This window comes from Lissotriton vulgaris, chromosome 12 (genome assembly GCF_964263255.1).
Source record: "Lissotriton vulgaris chromosome 12, aLisVul1.2, whole genome shotgun sequence".
Classification (NCBI taxonomy): domain Eukaryota; kingdom Metazoa; phylum Chordata; class Amphibia; order Caudata; family Salamandridae; genus Lissotriton; species Lissotriton vulgaris.
In genome coordinates this window covers 431781222-431797214 of record NC_141700.1, presented here as the reverse complement: position 1 = coordinate 431797214, position 15993 = coordinate 431781222, and the positions used below count along the sequence as shown (strand labels likewise).

General features: G+C 40.5%; 1 protein-coding gene across 1 annotated transcript in view; it reads right to left on the bottom strand.

Annotated features, from left to right (window-relative positions):
- Nucleotides 1–407: 407 nt before the first annotated feature.
- SLC6A2 (solute carrier family 6 member 2) overlaps nt 408–15993 on the bottom strand; it is a 1509850-nt gene continuing 1494264 nt past the window's right edge. Inside the window, exons 14-15 of the mRNA XM_086945193.1 lie at nt 15374–15445; nt 408–3807 (exon numbers count right to left, since the gene is read on the bottom strand). Coding sequence (XP_086801319.1) covers nt 3784–3807; nt 15374–15445 — 96 coding nt within the window. The 3' untranslated portion in view covers nt 408–3783. The remainder of the gene's footprint in view (nt 3808–15373; nt 15446–15993) is intronic.

Genomic DNA, 15993 nt, shown 5'->3' with positions numbered 1-15993 from the left:
AGTAGCTTCCTAAGTAGGGATTGAATGCCCACCAACATTTGAAAAGGTTATCTTTCACCGATGCACCTGGATTAATGCACAGAGTTTAAAGAGCCCTCTTTGCTGCTGGATGTCTCCATAGTGCAGCATTACTTGGTTAAAACCTGTCATTCTGGTATACTAGCAGAATATTAAGTACAAAATATAATTCTGCAATTATAGTATGACCAGAATATCGACCACCATAATATTGTAAAGGAAGTATAATATATATTTATATGTAAATATAGAATTACTATACTTAACTCCACATTTATATACCTTGATAATATGTAGATGAAGAGCTAATGGCTGATACGGTAACATTTCCTGAAATGTCATACATTGAAAATGTGCATACATGTAAATATTTTGTGAAGATCATTTTTGGTTTACTTATAATTTATGTCGGAATGTTGGTGCTGACCATGTACCATTGTCTATATAGTTAGACTACATGTCTCCCCAGATTTTAAACGAGATGGTCATCTCTGGTGCACCAAAACGTGCAGCTCCTTCTTACTTGGTTGGAAGTACATGAGGCAGACGTGCGGATATGGGTTATTTATTTTCATCTTCATCAGGCCATATAACATCTTGTCTCAGGAAGGATAGGTCAGCGAGGAAGTTTATGTGAAAGTTTCCTTTTAACAAGTATTGTAATCCTCTAATACGAGGCAGCCAAAAGGAAACACAGGAGCATGCACTGATCTACAAAGGCATTCCCTTTTAAAAGAAAATGACTCTCGGTTTTTTTCTTGGGCGTAGAGGATTTTCCAAAAATAGATATGATAAATTCATACTATTCATAAAAAGGCCTTCATGGTCTTTAGTAGTGTATATGTATTTTACTTGCATAGTGTAAACGTGGCTACAAAGTAAAAGAGTGCATCCCAAAAAGGGTGTATACATCTGAGAGGTGTAAAATCAGTGTATGAGGTACAGACGGCAAGGTGAGTCAAGTGCTGTCTGGATGGTACACGATGATGGGAGAAGAAGGGTTTTCTTCAGGAGAGGAATGGTAGCTAGGTTGTAGGTTGCGACCTGCATCATCTGCGTGAAACAGATTTAAAAAGGAGATGCAGAGCAGGAGAGCGAGCCAGCTCAGGCTTCTGAGGATTTGACTGACCCTATTATATTTTTAATCAGATAGTCTGCAGCATGCATGATGTTCTTTAGGGCTCGGTGTTGAGAATGGGCGCGGTAGAAGCACTCAGGGGTACTGGACAAATTTGCCAGCTCCACATTATTGTAAGCGATTTTTTAAATAACCAGTGACTGTTTGTCAGTCGCTAAGTGTATTGTTCTCCTTTGTGTGAATTGATGAATGGCATCACCTTAATCAGGTATGCAAAAATGTAAAAAAGAACACTGCAAACCTTACTCTGCTAACAGCAATGATTAAGATACTGGATCATAAGCAACAAGTTAAGACAGTACGACAGGATTCAGTGTCACTAAGCATGGGCAAATATTCGGTCACATATACAATGAGGTGCTGCATTTCTGTGTGTCATCTAGATTAGAAGTAAATTGAGGTTACCATGGCTTGAAAGGAGGAAAGAATTTAGAAAAAGTAAATATGGTAGACCTTTGGAGATTCCATGCTTATCATTTTACCCGTTTAAGAAAGATAATATGCTAACTCAATCTTGATTAAATACCAGCCCTAGAGCGTTTGCTCATAGAAGGTGCGGTCTGGTCCTATCGAGGAGGTGCATGCTGCAATAACAGGGGGAAGCAACCTTTCCTTTTGTGGAAGTATTTTCATTACTTTACAATCAGCTACAGCCTCCAATTTCTATGAAATCCCTCAGCTTTCCCCAGTATTATAGGCAATAGCAATAACCTCTTACGCATACTAACGTCCTAAGGACAGTACGTGCAAATAAATGTCATACCAAAACATGAATTAACTACAAAGCACTACCCACTCCTGGATAAAGAAGTGTCCTCGCCAGAATCTAATAGTCAGTGATGGTTTTTATAATATCACTTTACTTAACTGTTTTACCAAAATAGTGAGCATTAGTCTGAAGGGCTTGATTGTGTAATTTACTTCTTGGTATGACACCAAATAAACAAAGTCTCAAAGACTGCATCTTCAATTAGGATCAATATACACTTTTCTCGTCAATGATAAAACAGTATGCTTTTATCTTGCACCTTCACTACGGTTGTAGATCTCCACGATACACTACCTCTCCTCCTCAGATGTCATTTAAGATTTGACAGGTTCAAGGCAGTTCACAAAATGGAGAGGCACCTGAGTAAGAATAATGCTTACCAAAAGTTCTAAACTAAACATATATAAACAGTTTTTGATGGGATAAAACATAATATTAATGACCAAAATATTTGATTTTTGGAACATGTGTATGGCTTCTTTAAATACCACGTGGTTGCCATCCTGAATTGGATTAGTGAGCCTGCGTTTTTCATGTCCTATATCAATAATTTCCACTGGAAGCAGAAATATGCACAGTATGTTCTGATTTACATTTTGCTGATGAAATGTCTCTACAGAGCATTTGTGGATTCAGTTTTTTAAATAGAAGTCAAAGTAAATGCTAATCACAACCAATGGCTGATGGTCTTTCAAATGCACTTTCTGCAGTGATTAACACGACTGACATAATATAAAAGACCACACATTGTTTGTTTGATCACCTAGTCATTAATTTCCTTTCATTACAAGAAGTTTAACAAATGAATGCCTTTTGTTGTAACCTGATTTGTTTAATTATAGGATGGACTGACCAGAGACTCGTTTAGGGGAGGGACCTTAGCAGCATGTAAAGCTTGACATCAGCATTGTTCATTGACCAACAAAAGGTAATACCTTTAATTGGGTTTTATGTTACGTTTCTCAAAACAACTACAAGAGCTCCTCATCTTACATATTTGTTCTGTTGATACCCATATTAATAAAGGCTAAGCAGGAAAGTCCACCAAAACATTTTTCAGACTATATAACAAATCTATATAGAGAAAAAAGCACCAATGTGTTTGATAACTTTGCCTTAGGAACTGTAGACGTTCTGGAGAGGGCTGGCTGGCTCTAAGAGCATGGGATCATACGACTAAATAACATATTCTGAAACAAAAACACAGAAAAGGTTGATTACTTGTCATTATGTGAGGTTAAGAACAATTTGCAGTAACAGTTGCCAAGGTGTGTAAAGGTGAAATATCATAAAAATGTGTGACTCCTACTCAACACACGTTGACGGTCTTCACTGCTCATAAATGTTCAGTAATGCACAATACAGAAAAAACACCCTCAGGAGTAGTGTCCAGCAGTCTTCTCGAAAGGCCAATGAAGATATGGAAACACTTTGCAAGCCACAATCTTCGTTTTAGATGAGGACGCAGCAGGAGCATACAGAAGAATAAGTCGAGTCCTCTAAATTCTTTCCAATGTCATGAAAATACAACAGCATTCATTACCCTTCTTGAATGCTGAGGTTGTAGCTATTGCACGTCCATGACCATCGTTCCATCTAAACCAAAGCATGTCATCAGCTGTATTTCAAGGATGCATCTTGTGACAGTAAGAACCAAAACAAATATAACGTCTTTCAACCTGTTCATAAAAAAACAGGTAATAAAAAAGAGGTATTGAAAATCGAAAATAAAAGAGGATTCTTCTCCCACTGAGGCTCCTCACCAGTCCTATCCAAACACAGTTGAGCATGTGTTGAACTTATCTTTCAGGAACTTCCAATTTGATGTCTTAGCTTGTGTCCGTCAAAAAATCCACTGTCATATGGCCATCCAGTGTTTGAACTGAAAAGGAATGCAAACATTTTTTAGTTCTCTGATGAATCAAGTCGCACAATACAATGCCTTGAGTTAGCCCTAAGCCATTCAATCCTTCCTTCACCAAGGTCCCTCACCCACGTCCCTGAAATCAATGGCCAGGTGGAGATAACAAATTACATTGCTTTATACACTACTCTCCAGACAACTGGACCCTGCCCACCATCCTCCAGTTAGAATAGGTTGGTGGTATTTATTTCCCAATTCTACAATAATGAGGGCCGGAGAAAGATTGGTGATTGGACTCAACACTACTCAACTGAAGGCAGCTGCCATTGACCCCACCCTGAGACTCAGGAAGCACCCAGGCAATCCCATACCCTACCACACATAGATGGAAGGACAGGGAGAATTACTGTTACCCCCAATCCTTTAGGAGTTCTGTTTCTTCTCAGGATTGCTTCTCTTTATGGTGCACAAATATCCACAGCAAATTAGGAACCCAAGGGATTCACTCCCTGGTACCACTCATGTAGTATTGATGAGGACCTGCAAAGCAGCGAAGTGGGAAATCTGGGGAGTCGCCAGAGCTTGAAGTTGCTAACAGTATCAATGGGGTGTCAACCTGCAGGCCACCTGTTGCACGCTCTGTGACTCTTTTGGGCCACCAGGAGGAACAATGATCACCTGAAGACCTTGCTTGCACTGCAGAGCACATGTCTGCCACTAGACACTGGTCAGTATACTTATGTGGAATTACTTGATTAGTTCATATCTCTGTTCCTGTGGGATCTGTCAGCCTTAGGGTGGTCTTCCTCCAAACATTTTGCCTTCACCCTCCTATGTTGCTTAAATTGATTTTGTTGGCTCTATGACTCTGTGCACTTTACCACAGCTAACCAATGCTAACATGTGTGTTTGGTCTTCCTAAAACATGGTAAAAGTGGCTTACACCTGATTGGAATATTTGATTTACTTATTAGTCCCATATACAGTCATATACCATATAGCCAGAGCCTGTAAATGTTTACTAGTGACCTGCAGCACTTATTGTGCCACCCACTTAAGTAGCCCCTTAAAACATATCCCTGGCCTGGTATTGCAGTTTGTATGCAGTTTTAAACTGCCAAATCCACTTGGCAATATAACCCCATTGCAATCCTTAAACTCCCCTTTTATTGTATACAAGTCAACCCTAAAGTAGGCCCTAGGCAGCACATAGGTCAGGGTGCATTGTAATTAAAAGGTTTGACATATACTTTTAAGTTTGATATGTTCTGGTAATGAAAAGTCCAATATTTGTTTTTTTCTACTGTGAGGCCTCTCTCTTCTATAGGATAACACTGGGTTACCTTATTTCATTTAAAAAGTGCTAACCTTTGACTGAGAACAAGTATGCTTTTAGTGTTTGGTGTCTGAGAAATTATAATCAAGAATCATCTTAAATGGTAAAGTCAGATTTTAAGTTACAGTTTTGAAAATGCCAGTTATCGAAAGTTGAGATTTTCTTTCCTTAACTATTTGGTGCATGCCGGATATTCCCGGATCACATGACTGGGTGTAGCTGACAGTTGGTCTTTGGTTATCGCTCACAGACAGCCACACAATAGAGGGATTAGGTGAGCCCGAATGTGCAGGATGTGGTGGAGAGGATCTACGCACAGCCCCACTTGCAACTAAATATGCTATGCTCTGCCTTCACACAAAGGACTGGTCACCCCTGCATTGTTATGTAACCAGCTTGGAGCCAGGGGAGGGGAGTCAGGAAATTTCAAGTACTTCAAAGGGAATTCTCTCGGAAATTCTACTTCAAAGGAGGTCCCAGTTATAAAAGACCCACTCTTCAGAACCCCTCTGGACCTGTGGAAGACTCAAAAGGACTGATGTGATGCTCTGCATGAAGAACTTCTACTCTGCTCCCCTGTGCCCTTCCACCCTGCTGCCTGAGTAAGAAGGACTGAAATTGCATCTAGAATCCAAGACTAGAGGGTGACTACAAGGGCTAGATGGCTGGCCTTCTGTTCAGCACCTCAGGGATAGAAAAGTCCCCAACCACCTTGAACCCAGCAACTGGTCTCTGTTGGCAGTAACTCCTACCCACCAAGGGTTGCCACCACAGTCCTGGATCTTTGGAAGTGGGTCTGAAGGTGCTCTGCCAGCCCAACTGTGGTCCTGTGAGCAGAACCAACAGAGCACGATGCAACTCCTCGCAGCCAGATCAGAACTGCTGCTGTGCAACATATCTCCTACGTACGACCTTGGATTGCAGCACACAGACTCCTTGGAACTAAGTTGCGCAATTTATCTTTGGTGCAGGCCTTTGTATCACAAGCCCCTCATTGACAGCATCCTTGACTACGATGCTGGGCTTTGCATTGCAGTCTCGCAGCTTCCTCTGAACTGTGGCTGTGTGATGCATCCTCGACGCAAGACTCCGGAGTGCAAGTCCTTCATAGAAGGCATCCTCGTTGATGATGCAGGACTAAACATTGCTTCACCACAGCTTCTTCAGAACTGCCACTATGTGATGCATCCTGAATACAGGATCTTACAACCTGATAACCACAGTTGGTGCTTTGTGCTTTTTGGCAGTATTTTCACTTAAAACTTTAAAATTGTATATCTTCAGTTCACCTGAGTGGATTTCCGTCATTTTGGTGTCAAATAATTTGTGAAGATTTATTCTATTTGTTCCAAATGGGTGAGGGATTTTTCTTGTATTGTGTTTTCACTATGTTACTGTTTGTGTGCTACATAAATACTTTACACATTGCCCCAAAGTTTAGCTTGACTGCTTTTGCACCAAGGTACTAGAAGGTTGAGCACAGGTTAATTTAGTGACCTTTGTGGTTCACACTGCTGGGGATTGTGGTGGTTGCTTAAACTGGGGTCACCCCCTTTTAACCAATGAACTAGATTCTCACAATTCCTATTGAAGCCAGACCAAGACTGGTTTGCATATAGCTAGCCTCTGTCTAGAGTGCCATAGTGTGCAAACAACAATCATCTGGAATGCAGCCAATAGCATTCATTGGTAGCTAAGATTAACTCAAAATTACTTTCATCACTTTGTTGTTTGTTGCCATAGACTACATAGGTGCTATAAGTATGCCCAGGCATGGTTCTGTGTTTACTATTCCACAGGACTCAAGGTCGAGTCCTAAATAGAGGAGAACCTGTCTGGAGTTGGTTGTGTTTCCATTTGGAGGCCACCTGGCCTGGCAGCTAGGTTTGACTAATCCTTTTAGAGCTAGAACAAGGCCGAGTTGCACAACCCTGGTTTCTGTCTGTAGTAGAATAGTGGGTGAATAAGGATGGTCTGGGATGTGGACTGAGTGATTGTCATTGGCTGAGATTAAGTCATGCATTCCTTCCATCACTTTGTTGTTCATTTTAAAAGATACCTCTTACTGTGAGCATATGGGTTCACAGAGACATAATTTGGAGAGGTTTATGACAGTGACTAAGCTATTAATGGACAAACTGTTGATTATAGTGACATAATAATGATTATTCCACACTCTGAAGACATGGCTCCCTGACAAAAATATCCTGTGGTGAGATGTCTTTTACTAGATGGTAGTGGGGAAAGACCCACTACCTGTACATTTTATAACAAGAGCTACACTGCTCTCCAGAACAAAATCCAGCATTCAAAAGATGCAAGGTAGCAATGATGAAAAGGGGTGGATGAGCTCAGACAGAAAGCATAAATATTAAAGAGATTCATAAATAAACAGTCGGGATAGTTAATTGGCACAAATTATGATAACTGCCAGAATTCTGTAATGCTGTTGTGCTGGTCAATAACTTTCAAAATGTCTCCCAAAAGTCAAACCTTCTACTTTCCAGCAAATATGATATTATGGACATAGCTTCTTTCCTTCTCACCAGTATAGGTTTCGCCAATAAAGTGACAATGAGAATTATAAATAAATAAAACCCTATGCACTGCAATAGTTGGTTTATTTTTTATTTGTATCAGATAATGGACTATTAGTTGAAAAGGAGAGATGACTCTACAAGTAATAATTACACTAATCCTTACTAGGTCCAGTTAATTCTTGATGAATTACACCTGAGCTCAACCCTTGGTAGCTGTAGCACAAGGCAGGCAGGCCTAACTTAGAAGTAGGATTTAAAGCATTTGTCAGTACTAAAACAGTTAAAAAGTAGAAATACAACTCAATAAAAATCCCTCTCTTACTTACAAACATAGATAAAGAGTTTAATGAGTAAATGGACACCTAAACAACAAACATCAGATGTAGGAAACCTGAGATTGTTTTAAGTTTAAGATGTTTCTAGTGCCAAAAAGTGCAAAGAGCTAACCATGGAAATCTGGTCATGCTAGACCGGATCAAAGTCAAAAGTTAGGCCTGACTGAGATGAAGAGCAGGTCAGATTCAGGGGCCAGGATCATCCCAGTGAAAAATTTACCTTCTGACTTAGCCTTTTTCTTGGGGAGAAATCTTAGTCAAAGGGGTCGCTGGCAGGTTCAGCTGCAGGTGGGATGCAAAGAACAGCTAATCAATGGTGGCCTTATAAGAGTCCCTGTTCCCGATCATAACTTTGCATTATTTGAACATGTGGGGCAGTTGCGGTTGATGTAAGGAGCTCTGTGCAGGCGGAGTGTGTGCTTGGAAGAGTCTATTCGGCAGTCAGTTGCAGTTTCCACCTTGGCCTCAGTGAAGTCCATTCACCAGGAGATTGAAGATGGTCATTTTAGACGTAAGTAATTAAGTAATTCCATGGCCAGGTCAATCAGTACAGCGATGCGTCAGCTGTGGCTTCAGCAAAGATCCAATAGGACCCTCGGATTCCTTTTAGAGACAGTTTATGAATTTTTTAAAAGTTATGTTAGCCAATATTTGTAAAGTGCACGGCTACTCCATGGAGTGCCCGGCGCTAAGTCTCAAAAACCGACAACACAGAGCCACACACGCCACCCCTGGAAACTATAGTTTGAAAAGCCAGGTTTTGAGTTGTCTCTTGAAAGCAAGGAGATCTTGAACCTGTCTGAGAGTGATGGGCAGGCCATTCCAGAGTCGAGACGCCACCACTTGAAAGGATCTGCCTCCAATGCGGGAGAGCCGTATCTTTGGGGTGATGGTCAGAGACTTGGCGGAAGACCTCAGGGTTCGACGTGGAATATAGTGCTGGAATCTTCCCCCAAGGTACTGGGCACCTATCTTATGGAAGGCTTTAAAAACAAGCACCAACAGTTTAAAATGAATCCTCTTCCATACCGGGAGCCAGTGCAGTGAGACCAGAAGAGGGGACATATGTGTTCTAGGCACGGCCAGAAAAACGGCTCTAGCCGCCACGTTCTGAATCACCTGTAGGCGGCCGAGTAAGTATTCAGGAAGGCCAAGATACAATGCATTAACGTAGTCCAGCCTTGATGCCACCAGGGCTTGGACTACTGTCTTCCTATTAAAGAATGGAAGCAAGGGGAGAAAATTCCTTAACATTCGCAGAATTCCAAAACAGGTCCCGGCCACTGATTGAATCTGCTCCTTCATAGAAAGAGAATCATCAAATTTGACCCCCAGAATTTTCACGACGCACAGTTGTTCAATCCTTGGGTGAAAAGAGTACACTCTATGATGAGCCAAATGGCCAGGATTGTGTAGCCACCACTTGCTGCTTAAGACTCAATCTCCCAGAAACCACCAGTAAGGTCCAAGGCAAATTCAGTTGGAACTTGTCAGCTGGGTTCAGCAAAATCTTCGGCTTTTGTGTTCCTGGAGATTAACAGGAGGCTAGTAAACTAACCTTAGGGACCACTCTTCAGTCCTGGGCACATTGGGAATGCAAATACAGACTTTTGGCTCTCTCTTCATAGGTTACAGTAGGTGTAGTCCTCTTTCTATAGTCAGGGTTCAACAGGTGTAATACTTATTAAATTTTGCAGAGGTCCTGAGGTGCTCAGAAGACGGTATACAGGGGTCCCACTTTTATGCGTGGCTTTAGCTTGTAAGTGTGGTGTGACTTCCTCACTAATACAAAAAAAAGTTACCAGGAGCAAACCCCACCCAATTTGACATAATTTCCTGGGAGTTTGACGATAAACACTCCTACAGCGCCCTCCTCTGCTAAAATCCCAAAAGGCTGAAATGTTTTCCCTTGGTCCCTGTGTGTGTGTGTGTTTTTGTGGAAAAAATGAACTCCCTCTGACAATGGCTGGGGCAGGCCTAGGTGTGAGTTACATGTGCTAGTGACTGGCACCACCCCTTTGAAATGTGTAGAGTTGGTGACCACATCCACCAGTCAATCCCGAGAGGTGTTACACCTCCTCCCAACCAAGGCTCTTTTGTTCCCTTTCCTGAGAGCAACTCACACCTCCCAGCAGGGTGAAAGTTGGGGATTATCTCATGGGGATTATCTCATGAAGGGCTACTAGAGGCTTTAGGCAGGTAAATAACTATTTTAATAAAGTGGACGCTTTTAAAATAGTAATCTAAACTCCTGCATTGCCATCAGATTGAGTTTTAAATTCCTACTAATTTGAGTCCTTGGCCAATTCTACATGTTCCTTAATTGATGTACTGTAATCAGGCAGCATGTTGGCTTGCTGGAAGTAAGAGAGCGTATGTGAGAGGACCACACACAAATCCCTGTGATAATTACCTTATTCATCACCTTTATTACCATGCAATGACACAGGATAGGGAAACACGGAAATAAAGCATCCTGTGTTTTCTCCTGTGTATGAATTCATGGGAGTGGCACGTGTATCAAAAATATGCACATTGGCAAAAGCACCCTGATTCCACCTATGCAACAACCAATGAGTCCAATTATTCTCAAGGTTATTTCTTTTATTTATTGCTTTGCAGTGGGTGCACCTTTTTCATTTTCCATTTTGCTTTGACTCATTTGGCTGATGCCTTGCAGCACATTATTTAAATATCCTAATGCCAAGATTAGAGGGAAGATAATACCCCTTTGGATGGACAGGCAAAAAAAAGACTAGAGTGAACTAGTTTATTGCATGCCTTTACATTATCTCACAACAGGATTGGACAACCATCTTGACATTCAACCAGGTTGTAGATAGCAGAAAAAACCCTGTGGGGTGGGAGGTCTAGCATAGGATTTGTTCTATAACAATATACTCTGCTCATGCATATTTTAGAACTTTTCCTACTTTCTACGTGTGCTGTACATTGCACATACACTGGTTCAACACATGTTTCTCCTACTTTGCAACTGCTTCAATGATGCAATATGTTGTTAAATCTGGCCCCTACTCCAGAAATATGGAAATTCAATGCTTAATCTTTTAAATAATTGAAAACTGAATGTGGCAAAAGCAAGAGATATATGGAAAGCTCTTCTTGTCTCTATACCAGCGTTATTAGTCCCCCACATAAAAATGTTTATGCGCTGGAGTGGAGAGTATAGGATGAAACTTGAGCTAAGATTAACATGTTGATTTTTTTTCACAGACTCCCACATGACGCCAATAGGGTCTTAACTACTTGTTTCTGTCTTCAATGGATGCTAGTGGACAGGAGCAGATGTCATCCATGGCAGTGGTATTGGCCTCTGAGCAGCTGGAGGAACATCCATATTTTGTGGTTTCAGGTTCCTGTCCACCGTTGGAGCAGTACCCTGTAGAATTGTTTATATCTCACATGTCTAGTTCCTGGAAGTGTTCTACCTGGGTAAGAAACAGCTTGGTTTCTGTTCACAGACGCTCATGTGAACCAATTCGATATGACCCCAATGGACAACGATCTGGGAAGCTTCCAGGTCTTTAATGGCTTTATCAACAGTCTATAGAAGAAAAAAAAATCCTAGAATCTTTTTTGTTCTTTAATATATTCATATGTCAAAATACATTTACAGAAAACCCTTACAATTGGATATGTTGCTGTGGCCTTCTGTTGAGGATCTCATGGAGCCCAGGACAGCACCAGACTAATATGACGATGATTAACGATATGTAATTAGAGGAAGGCAACATGTCCTTCCTAATTTGCACAATGATGTATCTTCACCAGTTATGACCTAAAGAAAGAAACATGATTTTCCAGAGAAAATGCACTGCCCACAGTGGTAGTCTTTCCTTGTGACACACCTTTTATTTAAAGTTCTAAGCAAGTAACTTTTTCTTATAACTTTTACAATTTAGAATTTACTGACTTAAAATATTTAGAAAAACAGCTTATGACACATAGTAGGTATTATCAAACATCTTCATATTCCTAAACAACTTTAAATATACAACCGTATGGCAGCATCTGCAAAAAAAGAAGGACACTGGACAAGGGACCTTTGCATGTGCTGGTGGGTTTCAGGTGCTCAATGCAATGTATTGAAGCTCTAAGATACATTAGTATACTACAAGCCACTCAAGGTGGCTAGGAAAACAATTTGTGAGCGTACTTGTAAAATTCCCTGCTGCTACTGACTAGTGAAGGTAGAACATGGTGAGCATCAATACAATGGAAAGTGAGACTCAGTCATAAACATTAAAACCAAACGAAAATATTGATGCCACAGCTAAGGCTTGGTAACAGAGACTTGATGAGTTCCCTCTATGAGTAGAGAGACATTACCAAGGCATTCTCTTATCCTTAATGGGATTTGCACAATTTGGGCATATGAACTTAGTGAATTAAAAAAAATTGAGATCTGGTACTTTGTGAACATTGTATATGTAGAACCAGATCAAGGAACACTGGTACATTTCCCAGTGCAAGAACAAAAAACTGAAAGGTATTTTAGAAAAGTACAATATCCCCACAAGGTGTACTTTGTAAAGGTATGCCCTGAAAGTAGAAGTACCGCATCTGATTAGGCTGAAAGAGTATTTTTAATATTGAAAACCTAATAGTATCTTCTCTATTGATGTTTTTCATATTAGTAGACAAATGCCTCATGCCAACTACTAGGGTTTCTTTTATCTCATCTGGATTTGGAGTCCATAGGGAAAAAGGCAGCTAACACAGTTGATTCCACAACCTTTAAGAACAGTTATTGTATGAGGCAAGGAATTTATGGTGTTATTGCTTGCTTTCTACATACGTAACAAAATAATTGCATATGTGATGTAATTTTATTTTCATACATTAATTACTTATTTTCTCCTAACCATTTCCCATAAGATCTCCTAGCGAGGCCGCCATGTGTCAATAGCTGGTAGTGCTTAAGTGATCAAAGTGGACTATGGATTTTTGCTGCTTCTGTAATATGCCAAGTTTGAAGGTTCAAAGCATCGTTGTGTAAAAGAAAACACATCATAGCAGCCTTTATGTCGAATAGGCTGCAGATATAAATGAATCTTTCCAACATGGGCATTACCTTTTACTTTTTTAGGAAAGCCTGTCCATTTACCTACATGCACCCATTAAACTATTAAAAATCACCTACATTTAAGTTAATTTTTGGCCACCTACAGTGGGGTTCTATAGACCAATGTTTCAGCCTAATCCTATGTTTGCATCATTATACTACTCCTGCTCTTTCCAGACACATTTTAGCAACTTGTCACTCAGTCCAACTTGTCTTCATCAATAGCTAAAAGAACCTCGATTTTACTGCACTTATTTATTTCATCTGTAAACATTTGTGATGTGATCATACTAAATGCTCTGGCCTCCACATTCCCACACGCACTTTCTCTGGGTCTCTCCTCAAAAGTATCTCAACCCAGGCACAAAGAGCCCTGGCAAATCTTTCCATCTAAATGTGTATCCAAGCGAATGCCTACCATATTGGGAACCAGGTTTTCTACTTGGTCTCATGACACTAAAAGAACACTGTTATAATTCCAGATCCTGCATTCACTAGAATTGTTACTGGTTCCAATTCACCTCTAGCTCATCCACAGTTTCCTGCACATTTTCATAGTCATCTCTCATTTTAATGTCATAGGGCCATATTTATGAAATTTGTAGCACAGGGCAGGACAGAAAGTAACCTTGCTGCACTTCCCTATGTCACAGTGAAAGCCAGGAATGCACTGTATTTATCAAATTTGGCACATTCCTATCCATTCTCCCTGTGCTGGCCCCATTTTGGCAACCTAGCTGGCAAAGCAGGCACCCATCAACCATGATGAAAGGATTCCTCCATTGCATGCAGGAATGTTTTAGTGAAGAAGGGTTATCTTCCTGCACAAAAACAATCCTGAGAGGCTTTTTGCTTTACCTATGTGTGCTGAAGAATGCATAACACATAGAAAGAGAAAAACACGAGGATTATTATCCCTCCCCTGGGGAGGCACAAGATTTGGCCACATTCCCAGGTTTACAAGTCCTTGTAAATTTATGAATATATAAAAAATGGGTTTTACGTGGCAACACCTACAGCAATGTCCATGGATTGTCTCTCTTGCGCAGTGTAAGGCAATGCATCAATTTGCGGTGCGTTGCCTTACTCCAGACTTTTTGAAGCCGTTCACAGCCACGCAAAGTGGCTTTGCATGGCTTCATAAATCTGACTTATAGGCTTGTGTCAAGCATGTACGACTTTGCGAGGTGCAAACATGATGCAAGCCTCCCATCAATATGCCCCATAGTCTCCATGCTTGTCCCATTACTTCCTCACTTACCCTACTGTATACACTGTAATTTTTTCTAGAATAATGAACCCTCCCATAAACTGGCTGCAGTCTCAGTATATCATGCACTCCCTTACTAATGCAAGATTTGATTCACCATCTAATGTGGGGATTGTCACTGAAAAAAGAAGTGTGGTGTGCTAAAAGAATTTCGATATCAGTCGCACTAGATGTAAAAGCAATGTAATGTACAGATCCTTGAATATATACAGGTCCTATATGCCTGTTGGTACCTGGTTTGTGTGACATGTGTGCCCTCCTTCTCTGCATGCACTTGTGCTTGAGATTAGCCTGTGGCACAATTCGGGTTCACTTTTCCCTACACCGTACCTTCTGTGTATTTTGTGTTGTCTTACAAGCACACACCTCACTCACTAAAGAGCAAGTAAACTCTTTTTTTGTAAACGTTAAATAGGCCACGTTGATCGATCTTCCAGGATTATCCTTAGCACACCGTGTCACTTCCTTCACCCAAAGTGCATGCAGTCAAATATCATTAGTGCCTCAGATGGAAATCCATATATCTGCACCCAGGTAAGTAATGGTTACATCATAAACCACATATGTGAACTTCCATACATTTAATCAAGCTTCAATATTCCATAAACTCACTCCAGCACAACACATTTCATATACCCATTGGCAAACTTCCATCTGCACTCACCTCTTCTTTGTTCCATTGATCTATTGCTACATATTGCTTTTTCTGTTCCACTTTAGGTTCAATGCCATGGCTGCATTGGAAGCCACAGACAATGGCCAAAAGGTTTATGAGAGTCGATACACTGTTGGTAATATGTATGTGTCTTTGTACGGCACAAACCCTTCCAAAAGAAGTGGAGCTCTGGCATTCAGCTAGTGAGATCTCTCCTAACAATAATTGGCTGCTATGGTTGGCAGGAAGTATGGAGATTCTCAACAATGTGTAAGCATGGACATTAGGTATGACTGGAGCACAAAAGGAGTATCTAAAATTATCATTATTTTCTGTTTTTATAAATGACCAAAATTACCAACCTTGAACTGTCTCACATTCCCTTGTGCTACAAGATGATGTTCATTTTCAGGGGTGATGCAATATGCTAATCTCTGAAAAACAAAATCAGTTAAGGCAAATTATGACACTCCATGGGAATTTAAACAGGTAGCAATGTAATCACTTTTACACTTATCCTAAATATTGTTAAGCATGAATGAAAGCTTTCTAGCACAATACTCAAGATTAACTGGATAATGTTGACATCATTTTACTTATTTTAATCCTCATCTAAATGACATAAATAATGTGAGATGATACAGTCCAACAGGGTTTAACTATGAGTGCCTAATTGATTGAGTAGAGGATAAGGGTGTTTTCTGCCATTTAAACTGAGTAGATGTACCACGTTGTGGCAATGATGGTGTGATGGTTCTCTCTAAAATGAGAGGGCAAAAAGCCAAGCTCAGAAGTATTTTTGTAACTAGTGTCTTAGGAAAGGTTGTTAGAATGCAAGAACGATCATAGTAACAACAGAATCCTACCATGACTTTAGAAGTACTACTTATTGTGGTAAACAATTGGTTCAACCCATGTGTCAGGATTACATGCAATGTAAAGGTTTTCCCAAACATTTGTGTGCCCCTCAGTGAAATGTAAC